Raw genomic sequence first — 21,129 nt, 5'->3', positions numbered from 1 at the left:
CCACTTGCTATTCTCTGAATTTGCCTTTTGCTCTCTTGCCCCACTGACTTTGCTCACATCATTTTCACTACCTGGGATACATTCTCTCTTGTCTCAAAATATATCCTTTTTCCACAGTCCAGGCCTGCTGGAGGATGTTTCCTGACTTTCTCAGTCCAAATTTTTCTCTTACTCCTTTGACCTCTAAAAGGATTTGGAGCCTTTCCATTCACTTGTCATTAATTATCTGTAACTGGTACATGTATTATCTCTGTGTCTAGAGTATAAGGCTCTAGAGGGCAGGGACCAAGCAATCTTAGACTTTCTCAGTGACCAGCCGACAGGCCTGCAAAAACATGTTATCTAACGACATAATAACAATGGACACTTTTAATAGCACCATCTTCTGAGACATACAGACTAAAGTCACCACTACGGATATTTCATGCACTGGTACCTTTACCCAGTGTTGGACCCACTCTGGTTATTTTCCCTTAGGTGGTATTTCTATGTGTAAAAAGATTACATGCTGAATGGTAAAGAGAGAAATAGTATTTAACCTCTAGTTTCTTCTAATTTAGAGGATAATATTAGATAATGTACCTGAAATTGATTACACTTCTCAGATAATAATTTTTGTTGAGCATCTAAAGAAACCAGATGAGTCTGATACAGTATCTCTTGCTTGTCCCATTCTCTTGACTTTGCTCTAAATTCCTTTAAGAGTGGAGGGACAAACATAAATTGAAGAAAATTACTCATTTTAAAGCACAACGAACAGGACTTCTTTCCTTTGTACATCTTCATTCCAAGAAAAAAAAGTAAATTCATTCTTTTCCCCACTGGGAAAACAAAAAAAGTATCAAATCACTCATCTTAGATTTACTACTAGATTTATCTTTTAATTTTTGCTAGAAAAGTATGGAATTTAATCCTGTTTTTTTTAAATTAAGCATTTTATTTGTTAAAAATGTAAAAATTTCTCTTGTAACCGATGTGGATCACTAATAAGGAAGTTTCAAACATTTTTTTTTGCATCAACCAGTACTTTCTTTGTATTTCCTGAGCTGACACCAGAAGTTTTTTTCCTTTTTTCATTCTCTACACTTAGTCACCAAACCTGTTCCCTTGTTTTTTAGGCGGTGGGGCTTGGATTGATTTAGTGACTCTGTCCCCTGTGGCTTTCAAAGCTACTGTCCCAGGTGAAGCCAAGATCCACCTGTTCTTGAGAACAACCATCTCAGGCCTCCCTCAGGCAGCACCACCTGGGCTAACCTGGGGAAGAAGTGGTAGAACTACTTGCTACAGCATGCTCAGCTCTTCAAATTCACGCTCAAGTAGTGTCTTCATGGAGTGCGTTATCTGCTCACAACTCTACAAGGGGGAAGGATATGGCTTTGAGAATGCCAAAGAAAATGGCACTGCTTCTCCATTTTGCCTAGGGATGGCTATTATGTCTTTCTGTTCAGGCTGTAAGAATTGAAGGGTAAGGACTATGTATTTGATTACTTTTTTTTGTATTCTCACAGTGCCTGATAAAATGCCAGGCATCACTTACATTCCCTGAGTGTACAAACAAAAGCATGGTGTTAACATTTCCTAGAATTTAAATACTTCTCACTAAGTTTTTCTAAGAAAACAACGTGGTTGGAAACAAACTCTAGAGCTACTAAGTCCATGACGATGTATTACTGAATACAGATACATGGCATGAATGTATTGATGTTTCCAATCATCAGTTCAGGAAGATAGGCACCTAGTCCACCAGGTACTGTGGTGGGAAGACAATGTGGAAATACCTCATGATTAAAAGAAAGATTTGAAAGAGAATAAAAAAGGAATGTATAACAAAGTAGGGAATGTACATGTAAACAAATTTTACAGCATAAGAACCATAATAGTGCCACATAAAAGCCATGCAGAGGTTGCAATGATTATCTCAGCCACCTCTAATAACACATCAAATTGGAAAATTGTTCTGGCCAGAGTGATTGGTGCCGTTCTGAAGATGGCTGAAATGCTGGAAAATAAATATAGGAATTTAGAGAATGAAAGCTACATCTTGCTTAAAATGAGAACACAGCATTTCATATTTCCATAGAGAAATGATTTTAAAGAATATTTGGGGAAATTATCACTTTATAAATCCACAAGTCCCAAAATAATCAGTGAGGGAAGGTTATAAATTAGGAGGCTTTTACAGTAATTAAAAATGACCTCAAATTGAGTGGTGGTAATAAAATTAGAGAAATACAGATAGACCCTCTTTTAAATATATAATAGTATCTTGATAAATAGACTATATTCATTAAGATAAAGGGAGACAGTTCATTTAAAGTTATTGACTTTGATTCTGACATTCAACAATTTAAAATTAGGTACACGAAAACAGGATCTTCAGTAACAGTGACGAATTTACAAAACTAGGCTCTAATAAAAATAGGTAACATTTCAAATCAATACAAAGTAGATTAAAAAATTGCTGCTCACTTTTAACTCACAGTCTTTGGAGTCAGAAGTCAAAATGTGGGCAAGGTTGATTTGTCCAGTTCATATCTTTCATTAATACTAATATTTAGCATCATCCACCCAAAACCCTCAATCTTGAAAATATTTCCCAGCATGCTTTAGGAAGAGGCAGAAGCATTAGCTTCAGTTCCTCACAAATTCTACAACAGGTACAAACAGGCCAAGAATAAGGCCAAACAAAGCTAAAAATGGGTGCCACTGACATATCAGCCAGTGCTTATAATAGTCCTGGCTCCACTGGTCTTAGAGATGTATTGGTTTTAAGATCAGCAAGCAAGCACAATGTATCCAGGAATTATGGGGCCACACAGAGGCTGAATGAGCTTCATAAGGATAGTTGTAGAGACTGAAGCTGTGAGTCCAGGTTCCAGAGGGTCTGCGGACTTGCCTAAACCTCCAGAGTAAGTTCTCCTTTGCTGGAAACCTTTTCTGGGTTTAAAAACCTTAAATGGTTAAGAGTGGGTCAGGGTCCTTAAAATCAAGAGTTTCTGGTGGAAGCTACATTTTATATATATATGTGTATGTGTGTGTGTGTGTGTGTGTGTGTATGTATACACACACACACACACACACACATATACATATTGAATCCCTCTACTAAATCTTCAGAGAGAATGAACATTTCTTTGGTGATTACTGTATGTCAGGGACTCTACAAACCTCCACCTGTGGGATAGTTTTAATTTTTTATTATGAAAATTTTCATACTTACATAAAAGTAGAGAGTAGAACAACTCCCACACACCCTTCACCCAGTTTAACTACCGTCGACTTGGTCCATCTTCATTTTGTCTCTCTCTCCATCCTTTCTTGGAGTATTTTAAGACAAGTTCCAGACCTCATGTATTTTCACCCTCAATGCTTCAGTGTGCATCTAAACACACATATATTTTCTTCTTTCATAACCACAGTGTCACATATTTTTAGCTCCCATTTATTGGTGAAAAAAATGGAATCACTGGGAGGTTAACAGTTTGCCCGAAGATCGCAGGGCCAGTAAACGAGTCTGTCGGACCTATTTTAAGCTATAAACTGTCATATTCCTCCGCTACAGCATGTTGCTTCCCACTGCTCGATCACTGTACCAGTGTATGAATGTTTATCCCAAAGGAAAAACATGCTTAGATATAGGCTAAAACTGCAACAGTCCAACTCTTATACGTTAATTTTTCAGATGGCTCTAAGTAAAAATAGGTACATGAAGTGTTTCCAAAATAATACAGATTAAACTGTATCTACATAGTGTGCTTAAAATGTTTCATATAAGTACAGACATATCAAGCCATATTTTGCTACTAATTTACACTATAATTTCATGATATATATTCTAGGTAAATATTTCATTCCCTAAACATAAAATGTGCACAAAGTACTTAATATTAATTTAAGGCTTTTTCTTTGTCCAAATAATTTATATAAATGTGGTTCTCCCATTAAAACCCGTGAGAAGTTAATCAAATGGAGAATCAGTACCTTAACTTCATTTTCAATGAAAGCCCATGTATATTACATCGCACATCTTTGGGCATCTTCTGTGAGACCAGCATATTTCAGAAGCTGGTCTAGCACACCATTGCAAGAGCCAGGGAGTTATACACAGTGGATTCTCCTTGAGGGTCAACCATACTTAGTGGTAGTAATTTTGTACTTAAAAATGTACATTCATTACTCAGTAGAATATAAAATTTGCAGGGATTTAAAAACAAAACCAAAGACTTTCAACAAAGTTCTTGCAATAGGTTGGTTTTAGGGCTGTGATTCCAGATATTTTTTTTTTCTGCTCTTAAAAATATTTTGAAGGGAAAGTTTGAGAAGGACTGCTAATTGAAGAGCCAGATGATAATGATGGAGTATGAAACATGGCAATGACAATTAGATAAGAGAAAGACAGAGTTAAAAGACATTAGACAAAGGAAAGGAAAATATGGGCTGGAATACAAGCAGTAAGAGAAAAGAACAGATCAAAGATCGCTAAGATGTTTCCACCTGGGTGACTGGGAAGTACAGAATCATTACCTATTAACAAAGTAGAAGAAACTGAAATCTGGTTGGCAGTGAGGGGAAGCTGGGGTTTAGGGCTTGAGAACAATGAAAGAAATTGAGTGGGATAATATGATAGGAGTCAACTTGAGGTCAATTAAAAAACAGTAATCGAGCAGCACTGGGAACTTAGCTATGGTTAGAGAATAGGAATTCACAGGAGAACCTGCTGTTAAGTAGCAGGAATGCTCAAGGGCACAGTGAAGAAAAAAGCTGGTTTGCTTTTTCTAAAGTTGGAAAGTTAAGGGCATTAAAATAAGTGTATCTATGACACGGTAAACCTTTTTAGGGACTGAGATTTTAGAAGTTCTGGGTGATATGGGGTGGCTATATTAGAGTGGCACTACTTCTTTAAATAAAAAACCCTGAAACTTCAAGCTCTGTTCTGAAAACTGTTATGAGGTTTCATTGGGATTTAAGTACCTAACAGTTAAATAGCCATTAAAAGATTTATTAGATATTCACTTTAAGTGACCCCAGGGATGTCCTTCAATTTTACTCAACATCTGCAGTTTCTCTGAATTTTTTTTTGTTTACCTCTCCAAAAATGCTGATATGTGTAAAGAGGTATAAATCAAAGTGATGTTTTAATTCACTAAGTGCCTGAAGGGAAGGTGCACTAGGAAAATATATTCAATGACAAGTTGGTTTGTAACGGTGTTTGTTACCACAGCTGTACATGCCATTGTATACATTAGAGACAAACAGCCCACAACAGCAACAACGAAAATCAATCTTTAACACACAGGGAGAAACTAAGAAAATACAGCTCACCTCTAATTTCTGGTTCAAATTGCTCAGTTCAAAGGGTACTTCTTCTCTGAGGTGTGACACTTCTTTTCGTCGAAATTTATTTTGTTTCATCTGGTGTAATCTCAGTTTTTCAAAGCTACTAGTCAGTTTGGAAAACTGTAAATAATAGAGAATGCTAACATTTTACTATTGGTTATTTCTAACTTGCTTTCATAATAGTTCTTTTCTTGTGTACCTCTTTCAAAATTTGTCATGATTAGGAAATGCAGTAAAGCTTAAATGTTCCAATTAGCGAAGATAGAACCAGTTATTAAAACTAAATTATTGAAGCTGAACACAATTCGGCTTTCATGTAAATCTGAGACTTCATTAACTGTGCAGTTAAACAGCGATTCACTTGATAAAATGTTTTGTTCAGTTTTGTTTTAACCATATGTAGCAAAGCTCACAGTTTGGAAAAAAACACCAAAATTTTTTCCTTACTTTTATTTAGTGCCATCTTGTGTTGACAGTATTAAATTCAGTAACTCAATCTAAAACAACCAATTTATACTTCACTTAAGAAAACTGAGTATTTAATTTAAAAGATATAAACAACATATACTACTGATTCATGTTGATATAAGTTTAAATAAATTTAAATATCAAACCTGATATAATCTTTTTCTTAGCAGTAATTCTTGTTATAACTGAGACCTTGTATTATTTTTTTTTCTTGTTCTCTACCTTTAAATAATAGATTAAAAGCTGCATGGTCTATCAACATCTGTGAGGAAACTTCTAAATAACTTTACAAAAGTTTTTTGTTTTTATATTTTATTTTGAAATAATTATAGAATCACAGGAAGTTGCAAAGATATTACAAGAGGTTCTGGGTGGTCCTCTTCACCCCATTTCCCCCCAATATTGACATCTTATTAAGCTATAGTGTAGTATCAAACCCAGGAAACTGACATCAGTACAATACATGCTCAAGCCTATCAATAGTTCACTCCTTTTTACTGCTAAGTATTATTACACGTTACGGATGTAAACACAGTTTGTTTGACTATTCATATATTGTGACATTTTGGTTGTTCCCAGTTTTTAACCATTACAAATAAAGCTATGGACAACTGTGTCTACTTTATCTGGCAGTAACATAGTCATTTCTGCTTTCTTTTCCTTTTTCACATAGTTTTAAAAATTGAGAATATAATTCACCTAACCATAAAATTCACCATTTTGAGTATACTTCTTTGGGTTTTAGTATATTCACAAAGTTGTATAATCATACTATCTAATTTCAGAATTTTTTAATCACCTCCAATAGAAACCCTGTATCTATAAGCAGTGACTATGCATTTCCTTCTTCCCCATGCCCCTGGCGGCAACAAATCTACTTTACGTCTTTATAGATCTGCCTATTACGATCACTTCATATTCATGGAATCATATAATATGTGAGCTTTTGTGTCTGGTTCATCCATGTTGTTGCACAGAGCAATACTTCATTCCTTTTAACGACTGAATAATATTTCGTAGCACAGATATACCATAATTTGTTTACCCATTCATCAATTGATGGACATTTGGACTGTTTCCACGTTTTTGACATTATGAAAAAAATGCTGCTATGAACATCTGTGTACAAGTTTTTGTGTGGATATATGTTGTTATTTCCCTTGGCTATACACCTAGGAGTGGAAGAGCTGGGTCATATAGAAACTCTTAAGTTTAACTTTTTAAGGAACTGCCAAACAGTTTTCCAAAGTGGGTGTACTATTTTCCATTTCTACTGGCAATGTATTGGGTTCCAATTTCTCCATATCCTCACCTATACTTGCTATTGTTCATCATTTGATTATAGCCATGAGTAGGTGTGAAGGGGTATCTCAATATGATTTTGATCTGCATTTCCCTAATGACTAATGATGTTGAGCATTCTTTCATGTGCTTATTGGCCATCTGTGTATCTCCTTTGGAGAAATGCCTATTCATATCTATGCCCATTTTAAAGTTTGGTCATTTGTCTTTTTATGGTTGACTAGTAAGAGTTGTTTTCTTTTTAAATTCTGGATACTAGCCCCTTATCAAACAAGTGATTTGAAAATATTTTCTCCCATTTTGTGGGTTGTCTTTTTACTTTCTTTTGGTATCCTCTGAAGCACAAAGGTTTTTTAAATTTTGAAGAAATCAAGTGTATCTAATTTTTCTTGTGCTTTTGGTGCCAGATCTAAGAAACTATTGCCTAATCCAAAATCACAATGACTTACTCCTGTGTTTTATTCTAAGAGTTTTACAGAGTTTAGTTTTTACATTTAGGTCTTTGATCCATTTTGAGTTAATTTTTGTCTGTGGTTTCAGTAAGGGTCCAACTTAGTTCTTTTTCATGTGGATATTCAGTTGTCTTGTCACTGTTTGTTGAAAAGATTATTCTTTCTCCATTGAATTACCCTGGCACCACTTCTACTTTCTTTTGATTAATATTTGCCTGGTATATATTTTTCTTTTCTTCGTTTTTTCTCTTTTTACTTTCAGTTTATATACATAGTTATGTTTGAAGTGAGTTTCTGGAACAGAGCATATACTTGGGTCATATTTTTTTAATTTACTCTGTAAATCTTTATCTTTTAACTGCTGTATTTGGGCCATTTTTATTTAATGTAATTATTGATATGTTAGGGTTTAAGCCTGACATTTTATCATTTTATGTTTGTTCTCCAGTTTTTGATTTCTCTGTTTTAGCTTTCCTGACCTCCTCTGGGTTCTCTGAACATTTTTTCAAGAATTCCATTTTGATTTATCTATAGCATTTTTTAATATATTTCTTTGCACAGATTTTTCAGTTAATGCTCTAGGTATAATATTATATATACATAACTTATTATAATCTACTGGTGTCAACATTTTATTGGTTCAGGTGAAGTGTAGAATCTTAGTTCTTTTTATGTTCCTTAACCATGACCCATTTATAGCATTATTGTCTTAAATTTTCCTCAAAATACATTAAGAACCACTTTAGATATTATAATTTTTGCTTTAGCTGTCAAACAATTTAGAAAATTCAAGAGAAGGAAAGTCTTGCATTTACTCTTTTTTCTTTTTTTTTACTTTTTCCAATTTTTTTCTTCTTTTCTGATGTCTCAAAATTCTTTATCATTTCCTTTCTGCTCAGAGAACTTCCTTGAGCTATTCTTTTAGGGTAGATCGATTGGTGACAAATTCTCTTAGTTTTCCTCCATTTGAAAATGTCTTAATTTCCCCTTCATTCCTGAGCATGGAATTCCGGGTTGACATTCCTGTTTTTTCAGCAATTGAAAAACATTCCACTTCCTTCTGGCCTCCATGGAAATCCATTATCTGAACTGTAATTGCTTACTGAAGCATTTTTATAACAGCTGCTTTAAAACCCTTGTCAGATAATTCTAACATCTATATCAACTTGGTGTTGCCATCTCTTAACTGTCTTTTCTCACTCAAGTTGGTTCTTGATATGATGAATGATTTTTTTTAATTGAAACCTGGACATTTTTGGGTCTTGTGTTATGTGACTCTGGATTTTATTTAAATATTGTGTTTTAGCAGTCCTCTTCTGACAACATTCCTGCAGAGAAAGTGGAATGCTGCCTCATTACTGCCAGGTGGCAGTGGAAGTCCAGTTCTTAACTTGACTTCAAATGGTAACCTGGGGGACATGTTCCTCGTAACTGCTGAGTGGGAGTAGGAGGGGGAGTTCAGGTTCCCCACATCTCCCACTGACATCACCTTGACTGGAAGGGCAAAAGTGCTTTGTTCCTGCTTCTTACATGGCCTTCAGTGACACTGTAGTGAGGGGAGTAGCCCTGCTACCACTGAGAGGTGACGAGTGTCCTGACTCCTCATTAGGCTTCCCCAGATACCATTCCAGAGAGGAGGGCTGCCTCATCACCATCAGATGGGCAGAGAAGTCCAGGCTTTCCATGTGGTCTCCACTGACACCATGGGTTGGGGTGGGCCTTATTAACACCCAGTGGTGATAAAAGTCCCGGCTTGCCACTCAGTCTTCTCTGACTCCATCCAGCAGGGGGCCTGGGCCACCTTGTTACAGCCTGGTGAGGGTGGAACCCAGGTGGTCCACCCGTCTCTGCTGGTGAAGTGGGTTTATGGCCATAGTATTTTTCTGGGGCTTTTGGATAGAGGGGAGCCATTATTATCTAAAAATGTTGAATCTTCATAGGCTGCCTTTTTCTGGTCTTTCAGTTTTGGGAGCAGGCCTTCCTCTGGGCTCTTTTTGTTTGTTTGTGCCCCCTGCAATGTCTGGGTTGCTGGCTTCTCTTATCCAGTCTGGGATATAACAGGCAAAAAGAAATTCCAGGGAACTCATCACCATCTCGTTCCTTGGGTCCCAAAGTCCTAGTTGGTCGGTCTCTTCTCTCCACTTCTCAGGGCCTTCTTAGATTGTTTTATAAATAATGCCCAGGGTTTCTAGTTGCATTTAGCAGGAGTAATAGGGGAAAGTATATCTATTCCACTTTTCCAGAAGCAGACATCTCAAATACATACATAATTATAGTTTTATAATGGTTACAAGGAAAAGAAAATATCCCGTTTAAAAAAAGGAAGCAATACCTACAAGAAAGTTTTGACAGAGTTGAGTTATTCAAGGCAGAGAGTGGTAAATAATATATCCTTAAGATATTTTAGGAAAATGAAGTTGTAAATAAATGAGGAATTTCAAAGAAGGATGCAATAGAGTGAGCTAGCAGCAGTAAGTCTGTCACCAAATATCAACTTCAGGCTAGAAAAATGACATATTACTAGCTGTTATGCAAACCAAGTCAAATAGACAGTACTTTTTTTTTTTTTCTGTCTTTTCCCTCCTTTCCTCTTCCTTCTCTTCTGGTCTCCCTCAACTCTCTTCCTTCCTTTCTTTTAACCAGAGAAGAAAAGAGAAGCAGAAAACTGCAATGGAAGCAGATGGCTGTTCTCTCAACAACACAGTGTTTCCAAAGTGTATTCTATCAAACACCTGTTACAGTGTTTACACTGTAGATGTGCTCAGTATTAGCTGGTTTTAGTTTGAAAAATAAAAAAGGTTCCATGGCCAAATATGTCTGAAAAATGAGGGATTAAAAAGGCTAGATGGATGTCTTCAAAGCAGAACTTCTCACAGCCGTATTTTGCTACTGTGCACTGTGAACGTCCAGGAGCAGAAGAGGAGGGAACAGCATTTCCTAAACTCTCAGTGTTTGAGCACAGAACAAATTTTTGTGAAATCTCCATAAGGATATTTGTTGGTTAGCCAGAAGCCAAGGAATAAAATAAACTGCAAAGCATCAAATGGCAAGGATTCCTATATTAAATGACTGTTCAGTGCCTGTGTAAACAAGCCCCAAACTTTTTAACAAAAGACATGAAAAAAAAACCACTCCAGAAATTAAAGATTTGGCAAGCTGCGACTGAGCTAGCTAACTATAATTTAGACATGGTACTTAACTTGTATCTAGATTTCTGTATTTTTTTCAGACTAATTCCGGATCATGATCTCTTTGTTTATACTGAACAATTATAGTGATTCAATATTTATGTTGCTACAATATGGAAACAACCCAAATGTCCATCAACAGATGATTGGATAAAGAAGATGTGGTATATTTATACAATGGAATACTACTCAGCCATAAAAACTGACAACATAATGCCATTTGCAGCAACATGGATGCTCCTGGAGAATGTCATTCTAAGTGAAGTAAGCCAGAAAGAGAAAGAAAAATACCATATGAGATCGCTCATATGTAGAATCTAAAAAACAAAAACAAACAAACAAACAAAAACAAAGCATAAATACAGGACAGAAATATACTCACAGACAGAGAATACAGACTTGTGGTTGCCAGGGGGGTGGAGGGTGGGAAGGGATAGACTGGGATTTCAAAATTGTAGAATAGATAAACAAGATTACACTGTATAGCACAGGGAAATATACACAAAATGTTATGATAACTCACAGAGAAAAAAATGTGACAATGAGTGTGTATATGTCCATGAATGACTGAAAAATTGTGCTGAACACTGGAATTTGACACAACATTGTAAAATGATTATAAATCAATAAAAAATGTTAAAAAAAAGAAAAATGCCATATGATATCACTTATATGTGGGATCTAAAAAATAAAATACAATAAAAAAATAAGGACACAAATGAACTACTTATTATTTATAACTTAGATGATTGATTTCTTGAATATGTGTAAGCACATTTGACTGTCCTTTATGATTGGATTACCGCATTCTGTTGATTCTTATTTTATGGTTGGCTTTATTCCTTTGATAACCACGTAAGTTTAAAAACCTAAAGCTCTAAACTGTTCTTAGAAACAATGACCAGTACACATATGTAAACTAAAAAAAGTGTGCAGTATAGTGTATATATGTATTTACAAGCAATATAATGTATATGTGAAGTCAAATTGTAATAATTCTACCTAATAAAACTGAAAATGGAAAAAAATTTATTTTGCTATGTTAGAGGTTCATCTTTATAGAAAAAAGCAAGGTTGACTGACTTAAGTGTAAATTGCTTAGAGTCTTAGTTAGGAAAATCCATATAAAGTTTCATAACTCAAGTAACCATCTAGCAGCAGCTATTTAATTTGCAGGCAAAATGTCTAGGGAGACTTAAGAGCCAGTCTTGTAAGATCACACCTGTTAAGTGGCATCAAATGTTTCATATTCCTACCACAATGGCTGATCACCTTCTTAAAAAGATACTTAACAGGGAGCTTTAACTACCCTGGGCTCCTTTAACTACATTATTATTTATAAAATCTCTGCACTCCCAAAAAAGTTGGCTGTAAAGTAAAATTTCATAATCAAACCATATTTCCCACTGATTCAACTACTTAGTTAAGCAAGGATATAGCACCTACCAGACCTAAGATGCTCAGATGATTATTGCCCTACGTGTTATCTGTGGGTAAGAAAGAGAAGAGCTTTTGCTTGCCAGCACAGTGGGGAGGATAATACAGGGATAAATCATAGAGAAGTCAGTACCCCTCTCATCACACAGGCAGAAGCCCTGCAGTTTATCAAACAGCCCTACCAGTAACAAAGTAATAAAAAACAGTTTTGTTCTTTCAATGATCTAGTTTGTAACAGTAAACCTCCATATTTTAAATTGCCACAGCAGAAAGGACATCCCCATTAGGGAAGAGTGACCACAAAAGACAGTATTTTGTTGTTGTTGTTCACATAGCTAATTATTATGATATAATTAATCAACAAGGCACATGATAAACAGAAAGCCATTAGTCTGCACTGTGCTAACAGTTAAAGGGATACAGAGCTGACAATCTAATAAAAGAGACAAAATCAATATACATAAAACAATGAAAGACAGGGCCAAATCTATAACTTGTAGCTGAAATGCAAGAACTTTTGCTTGTGTTAAAAACAATTCATTTTGATAAAATTAATACAATTTTATAGGTCAAAACATATGATATTAAGTTGTAATAAATCTCCTTACTTGAGCTTTCAGGGTTTGTAGTTGTCCTTCGTAATTCTGAGTCATTGCTAAGTTACATTTTTCCAAACTGTCCAACTTCTGTCTAAGTATCCCCACCTGCATTAAGAATAAAATTTAATTTTGATTTTTTCTAAATTTTGCCTGATAAAAATCAGAAAGTGTGCAAAAGAGGAGTGCAATTCAAATAAAACCACCATACCAAACCAAGAATAAATATTTGCCCTATGGATCTTAAAATACTTATTAATAATTAAATTCACAAAAACCAAAAATTGCGAGCACTATTCTACTGGGTACACATTAGGACAGTACAGTATAGATGCCTGACGAAAGATCCTTCTCATCATCACATTTTAACCTGAGGTTTGGAGTTTACTTTGCATTATCTTTTTGGGAGGCCACGCTGTTGTAAGAACCTCTTCTTACACCCCCGCCCCGTATTTTAGGCGCTGCTGCCTTCAATGGGAGCTCTGATTTAATGGTACTCTGGAGTAAATATTACATTTTTATAAGAACTAACAAATTAAAAAGAAAAAGAACACTGTCTAAGGAGGAGTTCTTAGGCATCTGGCTTACAGAATTTGCTTAAAAAGCAGACGAGGCCCCTGTTTGCACATCTGTGTCATCACAGGTATAGAAGTGAGAAACTGGTGCCTTGTATATGCCAGATCTGATGACCTGCCTCTACTATGAAGGGAAACCAGATGCTGATAACTAAGTTAACCAGGCCAAACAATAACATAGTTAACTATTCCAAAAGCTAAGTTCCACTGAGAAGCCAACAGAGGTAGAAAAACAGCTGCTGAACAAGTTGACTGATGATGTTTCATTTAGTACATGAAACCTCAGTAAACCTTGTCTTATGCCTTGCCCAAAGAAAAATGCAGACACCAAAGTGTATTTTAGGTGAAGCGTATGGTTTTCCTTAAGTCCCCTGCAGGCCCGAGAGCACTTAGACCTCCTGTTACCATCACCAGCTTGGCCATAAGTGGCCTCTTGGGGGCCCAGGACATTTGTCCTAAGTGGGCACCCAAGTATACACACACCTCCTTCACTGAATTCTTTTCTTTCCTTCCCTATAATCAAGAGTTGACTTTTCACTTCTTTCTGGAACGATTTTTTTAGCAGATGAGAAGAGGCAAATGCTCCTGAACTCCGCTTTCTCCAAAGACACAGCTTTGATGACACAGCTATGATTCTACAGCAGCAAAAGCACTAACATCTCTGCTTGCAAACAATATTTATTTCCCATACCAATTAAATGTTTCTTTACTTTCCTAGATGGCACTGACACTATACGTCTGTCTGCACTGGCAAATTACTGTGGGTTTAGGCTCTGCCTGTCACTTATTTGATAGCACACATTTGGCACACTAAGAATTTCAAGCCATAATGAATACTATTGCTGATGCCTGATGAAAAGTATGTATAAGGAAAAATAAATACTATTTATAACAGTCTGAAGAGGGGGGAGGATATAGCTCAAGTGGTAGAGTGCGTTCTCAGCATACACAAGGTCCTGGGTTCAATCCCCTGTACCTCCTCTAAAAATAAATAAATAAATAAGTAAATCTAATCACCTCCCCCAACAAAAACAGTCCGAGGAATTACCAACATAGTAACACATCTGTGCACTACCTCTTGACCTTTCTGATCCAAACAAGTTTGTGCATTTGCCAACTCTTGATCCCGAAGATCTAATCGTGTCTCCAGAGCTCGCATCTTCCTTTCCCAATCCAATTTCTTGTTGCTTACCATGATGTCAATCTGTTCCATTAACTCCTGAAGCTCAGCCTCACAAGGAGAAGCTCTGACAATTGTAGCAAAGGAAAATATATTTAAAAAGAGCAAAATGTGAGGACAAGAAAAAGTATGATACTGCTTTGAATAGCTTGATCACCATTTCCTCAAATTGTTCAATTATTTACATAGGAAGACTTCCAAAAACTAGAGGTTAACATTTTAAATTTAAACTAAAAATCTAATTTCAGAGGTAACAGTGTATATATTTTTTAATTTTTAAAAGTATAGTTGCTGCCATAATATAATGCAATTTGTTGATAAAGTCACTGCCTTCATTTCTCTTATGATGTGCAAAAAGTTTTGACGTGACCCAAAAGTTTTGACTTAAGACAAGGGAGTCCTAAAATGAAAAAAAAATGTTGCATAAATTATGTCAGAAATATGGTCATAATAAAGACAGTTTAACAATAATAATTTTTAGAGTGAGATAATTATAAGGGAAATTCTAATTATGAAAAAGGATCCCATGCTCTTACATGTAAATACACATATCCTATGTTAATCATAGCTGAAGGAGGTTTGACGGCAGGCAACCTGGGGCTTCAGCCGCGCCTGCCAGGGACAGAGGAGCAAGCCCAGGCCAGGTAGGACCAGATTCAAAGGTACTACCCCTGGGCTACACTGCCGCCTCTCCAGGAGAGAGACTTGGCATGATCTGGCTGGTGGTGTCTGTTTGGAAGGAATCTTACTGGTCAGGGGTGGGCAGACTCATGTAAGGTTTTAGACAATGGAGATACCACTAGTCAGATAGGTGGCAACATCTTGGGCCTAGGAAGGTCTACTGTATTTGAAATAAGACCCTTGGTGATGACTAGAATTATAGTGACTGAGAGTTGGTGAGGTTGCTGGGTGCTCCCAGGCAGGGTTCCCCTTCAAAGAAGCTGAAGCCTTCCCCGAGGACCTGGTATAAGTCCAGGCACTCAGACCGGACAAGCAGGTAGATGCTGAAGCCTCAGACTTCAGCCTAAGGAACACACAAGTGTTCAGATTAGAAAAGCAAGTTATTTCAGTATCCATTCAACGGTGGTGATGGGGCTTCTGATGTATTTGTGTAGCTGGGAGGAAGGCAGGAGAAACAGGTGTAAAATGACATAATTTCCTCCACTTGGTTTCACCAAATCAGAATTTTAGGGCTAATTAAGAATCATTTGGCATTTTGAAAAAACTGATGTACAGAGAGACATCAAGGTCACATATTAATTAGTGGAAGAACCAGAACTAGATCCTAGGCAGTTGCTTCACATCTTAATTAAGCACCTTGCTGTATGCCACACGGCAGGACATGGTGTTTCGAATAAGAACTTGCTTGGAAAATGCAGTACAAGTTAGCTGAATTGTGATAAGGTTAGAAACAGGTATTTGAACTCGAAGAACTCAGAATTTCCAGAATCACTTTCTAAAACACCCAGAGTCAAACTGAATGAGGAACGTCCCTTTGGTTCATTCAACAGAGGATTCAGCAGGTTTGACATCAGAGAGGTTTTAAGTACAAAGTGCCATTCTGAAGTCTTTCTGGCATTCCTGGGCTAAGGCCCAAAGGCGCTCAATTTTTACTTGAAACCTAAACAAGCCTGAGAAAAGGAAGCACTAATTCCTCTATAAATAACCTGATTGGATTTTAATTGAGGCTTCTGATGTGGGGAAAAACAGCAGAACAAAAGGAATGGTTTTCACACATTCTTTTTTATAACAACATACATCACCCTTTACTGTAAATACATTTTGTCAATTTTTTTTTCTGCTAGTGTTAGCTCTGAAAGAAAATGGACTGTATCAGTCTGTCTCACCAGGGCTTAGCACACAGCAGCTGCTCAGTACACCCTTGAAGAGTGAACAAGTGAGTTTTCCCATTGCTATCTTCTTGGCATATAGGAATGCACTGTGCTAATGGAATTAAAATATAGGACTAAAGTGGAGTGTGGCATAATATGAGCTACTCAATACTGTCAAGCAAATGAATGAATGGTTTATTTTCTGGCTATACAAAAGCCAGACTTTTACACTTCAGGGTGGGAGGACTTCTACAAGTCTTCCAGTCAACTACCCATTCCGTGTTTGCATAGAATCATCCATCATACCCAACTGATCAGACTCAGCAAGTCTAGGACAAAGCCCAGATTCTCCACTGGTATCAAAGGCATCAGGGGATTGCAGTGTATGTCAAAGTCTGTAATCTATTTTGCAGTATCACTGTCAAGAGGTCATCCAGCCTAATTACTGAATTATAGCTAAAAGTAGATATTTCTCAGGCACTATTTCTTTGTCCAAAAAATGTTATTTCCCATCATCACTAATGTTTGCTGACACAGGAGCACTGCAATGCCTATTTTTACTGCATTACTTGAATGGTTGCTGATATTTTCAGTCCATTCATCTCTTTCATTTGTGATAAGCTTAATGTTGGGATGCAGAAGTATAAATCCCATTATTCCAATAAAGCATGCTTAAATGTACTTATAAAGGCCTTACTCTAAAGCCTTCGTCATAATCATCAAGGAAGGACATTTATAGAAAGAAAATTAATGTCGTAGCTTCCAAGTCTATCAGTGTTCTATCAGAATTCTAGGTACATACAAATTTAAAATCTCATTTTTTATGTTCTAAAATAAAAGAAAGTTCTACTAAAAAACCTACATCACAGATAAACTTTCTCTTGAAACTTTTCCATAACTATTCACATTCTGAGTAACATCTTGGTTCACAGATCAAATGAGGGAAAGAGATAGTGAAACACTAGCAAGCACTGATTCTCTTTCTTCAGGGGGATTTTTACAATTATCTAGACGTATAAATAATTTCATTATACTCATAAACTTACATACCTGAAAAATTATTTCATATGAATACACTGAAACATATAATATAATTAATAACAAACAAATGTTTAATAACACATGCATTAGCTTGGACTCTATAAGCCAGTCCCTAAGGCAATTACAATTCCCTCCTGCCAAAAGTCTATTTGATGAGAGACTGCAGTGCTAGCACATGGGAGGATAGATGTTTTACCCTTTTCCTATTTAAAACTACAGCCGGCTATTTATTTCTCTGGATACAAACAGCAAAGAATTAGGCAAACACTGATATAATCCGTTTTTCCACTGCTATAAAACTAAGAAATACACTGTTTCCTAAATGTTGGAAATTTCTAATGAACCTTCTAATGCCAGCTTGTTCTGGTAACTTCCAAATCTGCATCTTCAGTCTGAGCTCCCGAGCTCCAGATTTCTGAAACCAACTACTTATTCCATACCGATGCTCCCAGGGCATATCCAAAGGCATCTCAGTTTTCACAAGTTCAAAGCAGTGCTCAACTCCCTGCACCACAAACCTGCCCCGACTCCAGTCCACTCCATCTCCTTAATTGGCACCACTGCTACAGTTACTTAAGATTAAAACCCTTCATGATTTTAGATTTGTGTCTCCCTCAAACCCCAGAACAACAGTCCTACTGGCACTGCCTCCAATAAATATCCTAAATTCTGACCACTTCTCACCATATCCAGTGACAAAATCCTGGTCTGAGTCATCCTCATCACCTTCCTGCTTCCATTATTATCTCCTATGTGGCTAGTTGTCTACTCAACATCCATCTTTCTTTTCTTCCAAACCAACAGATCTCTGATGTTATTCACTGTGGAAATGTGTCCAGCTAAAAACACAGCTGCATTTCCCAGGCTCCCGTGGCGCTAGGCATAGCCATCTGACAAAATCTAGCCTGTGACATGTAAGCAGAAGTTGCCATGAAGCTATTGAAAGGAAGGCCACAGCAACTGCCACTGGCATCCTACACACCCCTCACGATACCACTTTGGGCGCTCAGCCTGATTGCCAGTGGACAGGACCTGCATTTCTTTGAGTGTCTTCTCTTGCTACTGGAGTCCTCTTTGCCACCTGTGTGATAGGCCAGAAGTGACAGGGAACTGAATCCTCCCAGGAGCAACCTTCAACCAACGATCATCAGTTACTGGTGTAGACTCACTTGCTCCATGGATGGGATAACTGAGGGGTGTGGCTTATACTGGGTTCCAGAGTTTCCCATCAGGATTTCACCCCAGTCACCCTTTGCGGTAGCTGGTTTGGTATCTTGCCCTTCCTTGTTTCACCTCCCCATTCCCATAGATGATAGATGGGAAAACGGCCCCCAAAGAACAAGTTCTCTGGAACTTATAAATGTTATTTTCTTTGGAAGAAAGTTCTTTGTACAAATTAAGGGTCTTGAGATGGGGAGATTATCCTAGATTACCTGGGTGGGTCCTAAGAAAGAGGCAGACGGAAATTTGACACACACAGGAGAAGGGACTATGAACATGAATAGAGACAGATGTGAAGATGCAGCCTTAAAGATCAGAACGGTGCAGCCACAAGCCAAGGAATGCTGGCAGTCACCAGGAGCTGGAAGAAGCAAGGAACAGATTCTCCCCTCAAGCACCTGGAGGGAACAAAGCCCTGCTGACACCTTGATTTTGGGCCAGTGTTACTGATTTCGGACTTCTGGACCCCAGAACTGTAAGTGAATAAGCTTTGGTTGCTTCAAGCCAGCAAGTTTGTCATATAGCAGTTTCATCTCCCAAATAAATTACTTGTATCCAAATCCTTGTTTCAGGGCTTTGGCTTCCATAGGAACCCCAAATAAAATGCTCACACACACTCTTTTGTTTTCACCCATTGCCCTTCCTCTGCTCCCTTTCTGGAAGGCAGATGTGATGCTGGAGGTGGTTTAACCATCTTGCAATCATTAGGTGACAACAAACAATAAAGCCACATACTGAGGGTGATGAAGCAGAAAGACACATCTGGACTTGTAGAACCAGCTGATCATTTGAGCTTCCCTTGGATGTGTGACAGGCATCGCACATCAGGCTTGCCTTCTCTCCAGTCTTCCTTATTTGGATGTGGCAGCCTTATCCTTGCAGCCGGTGGACCAAAAGCCTTTGGATCAACCTTTGCTTCTCTCCTTGCACATCCCACACACAACCTATGGTCTCTTAAGTATTATCAGCTCTTCTGTCACAACAGGCCCAGTTGTTAGACCTATTTCTACCACCCTTGTCCCAACCATGGCCATCTCCCACCTGAATTACATTCAGTTTGTCTGTCTTTTCTGCCCTTGCCTTGCTATGGTCTATTCTTCACATAGCGACCAGAATGAGCCTCTCAAAACTATGTTAGAAAATGTCACTGCTATGCTCGAAGCCTTCCAGTGACCGCCCCCCACCCTTTTACATAGTGAAATCTAAAGCCTTTACCAAGGTCTGCAAGGCCCTACAGGACTTGGTTCTCTTTGCCTCTCTGCCGTCACCACCTCCCACCTTCCTCCTGGCTCCTCCTTTCTAAACACACTGGCCTTTTTTGTTCCTTGAAAACGTATGCATGTTCCTGCTTCAGAACCTGTGCTTTTGCTATTTCCTCGCCTGGAATGCCATTCCCCAGGGCAGCCATATGAAGAGAGCCCTCACTTTCCACAGGTCTTTCTTCAAATGTTACCTTGTCAGGTTTACTCTGTAACCCTTTGCTCCCATAGCCTGCTTAATTTTTCTTCAAAGCAGAAATCACCACCCTCCTGACAGAACATATACTTCTTTATCTGTTATCATCTCTGCCCGCCTCCACTCCACTGTAAGCTCCATGGCACGGTACAGCCACAGTGTCAGCTCTGAACAGCCAACCTCCAGAAAAATAAAAACCCTAATTTGTCTGGGTATTGTGGTATGAGACCCTGGATCTTACGTAAACTCTGTTTTGGCACGCCTTTTCTGAGAATGCACCATCAGAGAAATGGGGTGCTGCCTCATTACTGCCCGGCCACAGTGGAAATCTATGCTCTTGACTAAACCTCTGCTAATACTGGAGAGAAGGGACTCCCCACTACTGCTGGGTGAAGGGGGGTTCGGGCTCCCCACTGGCCCTCTGCCAACACCACCATGGCTGAGAGGGCAGGCACGGACACGGTGTGAGCGGGTGGCCTGGTTATCGTTTATTACTCAATGTGTTCTGCTTTTCTTTACCATTGCAAGTGTCTATGTATCTCCCCTGGGACTGTCTGTAACCTGAGGCGAGAGCTGGATATTCCGGGGCCCCTGGGCCACAGCACCAATCGTGCCTCATGTCCCACTTCAGTTTCCAACACGAATGGGTACAGACTGTCTTGGTACTCGGACCAGCTGTCTTTGTGAGTCAGCTGTTCTGCTGATCTGCCAATTTTTCCCTATTCTTGAACTTTTAATTTTTTCCTATTCCTAACTTGAAAATGATAAGATTCTTAGAGAAAACGTGGAAACCATTTCACCACACGATCCCACAGCGCGCCCGGCTCTGTCGGGCTCTTTTTGTCCACTTCAGCATCCGTGCAGGTAACAGTGACTCCCGAGACCCCGCCAGCGGATTTCCCATATGCAGCTATGCCACGTACGCCCGTGCTTTAGCACGGCAATATGTGAAACATGCTTCCCTCACTCTGTAACACTTCCTATTATAAGAAGCTACAACTTAATAACAGCTTTTAGAAGAAAAAAATAATGATAGTCAAACTCA

The 21,129-nt window shown here is 38.0% G+C and overlaps 1 protein-coding gene across 6 annotated transcripts in view; it reads right to left on the bottom strand.

The window, feature by feature from the left end:
* DEUP1 (deuterosome assembly protein 1) overlaps positions 1-21,129 on the bottom strand; it is an 89,951-nt gene that overhangs the window by 59,601 nt on the left and 9,221 nt on the right. For 5 of the 6 annotated variants that reach the window (XM_064492807.1, XM_031460544.2, XM_031460545.2 and 2 more), the window contains exons 3-5: positions 14,431-14,602; positions 12,793-12,888; positions 5,323-5,457 (exon numbers count right to left, since the gene is read on the bottom strand). In XM_064492807.1, the coding sequence (XP_064348877.1) occupies positions 5,323-5,457; positions 12,793-12,888; positions 14,431-14,602 (403 nt within the window). Of the gene's footprint in view, positions 1-582; positions 697-5,322; positions 5,458-12,792; positions 12,889-14,430; positions 14,603-21,129 lie in introns of all 6 variants that reach the window. The other variant, XM_064492809.1, reaches the window with a different exon arrangement.

This window comes from Camelus dromedarius, chromosome 12 (assembly GCF_036321535.1).
Source record: "Camelus dromedarius isolate mCamDro1 chromosome 12, mCamDro1.pat, whole genome shotgun sequence".
NCBI lineage: Eukaryota > Metazoa > Chordata > Mammalia > Artiodactyla > Camelidae > Camelus > Camelus dromedarius.
Note: the sequence above shows the minus strand (reverse complement) of the source record. Positions and strands in the feature narration are given on the sequence as shown.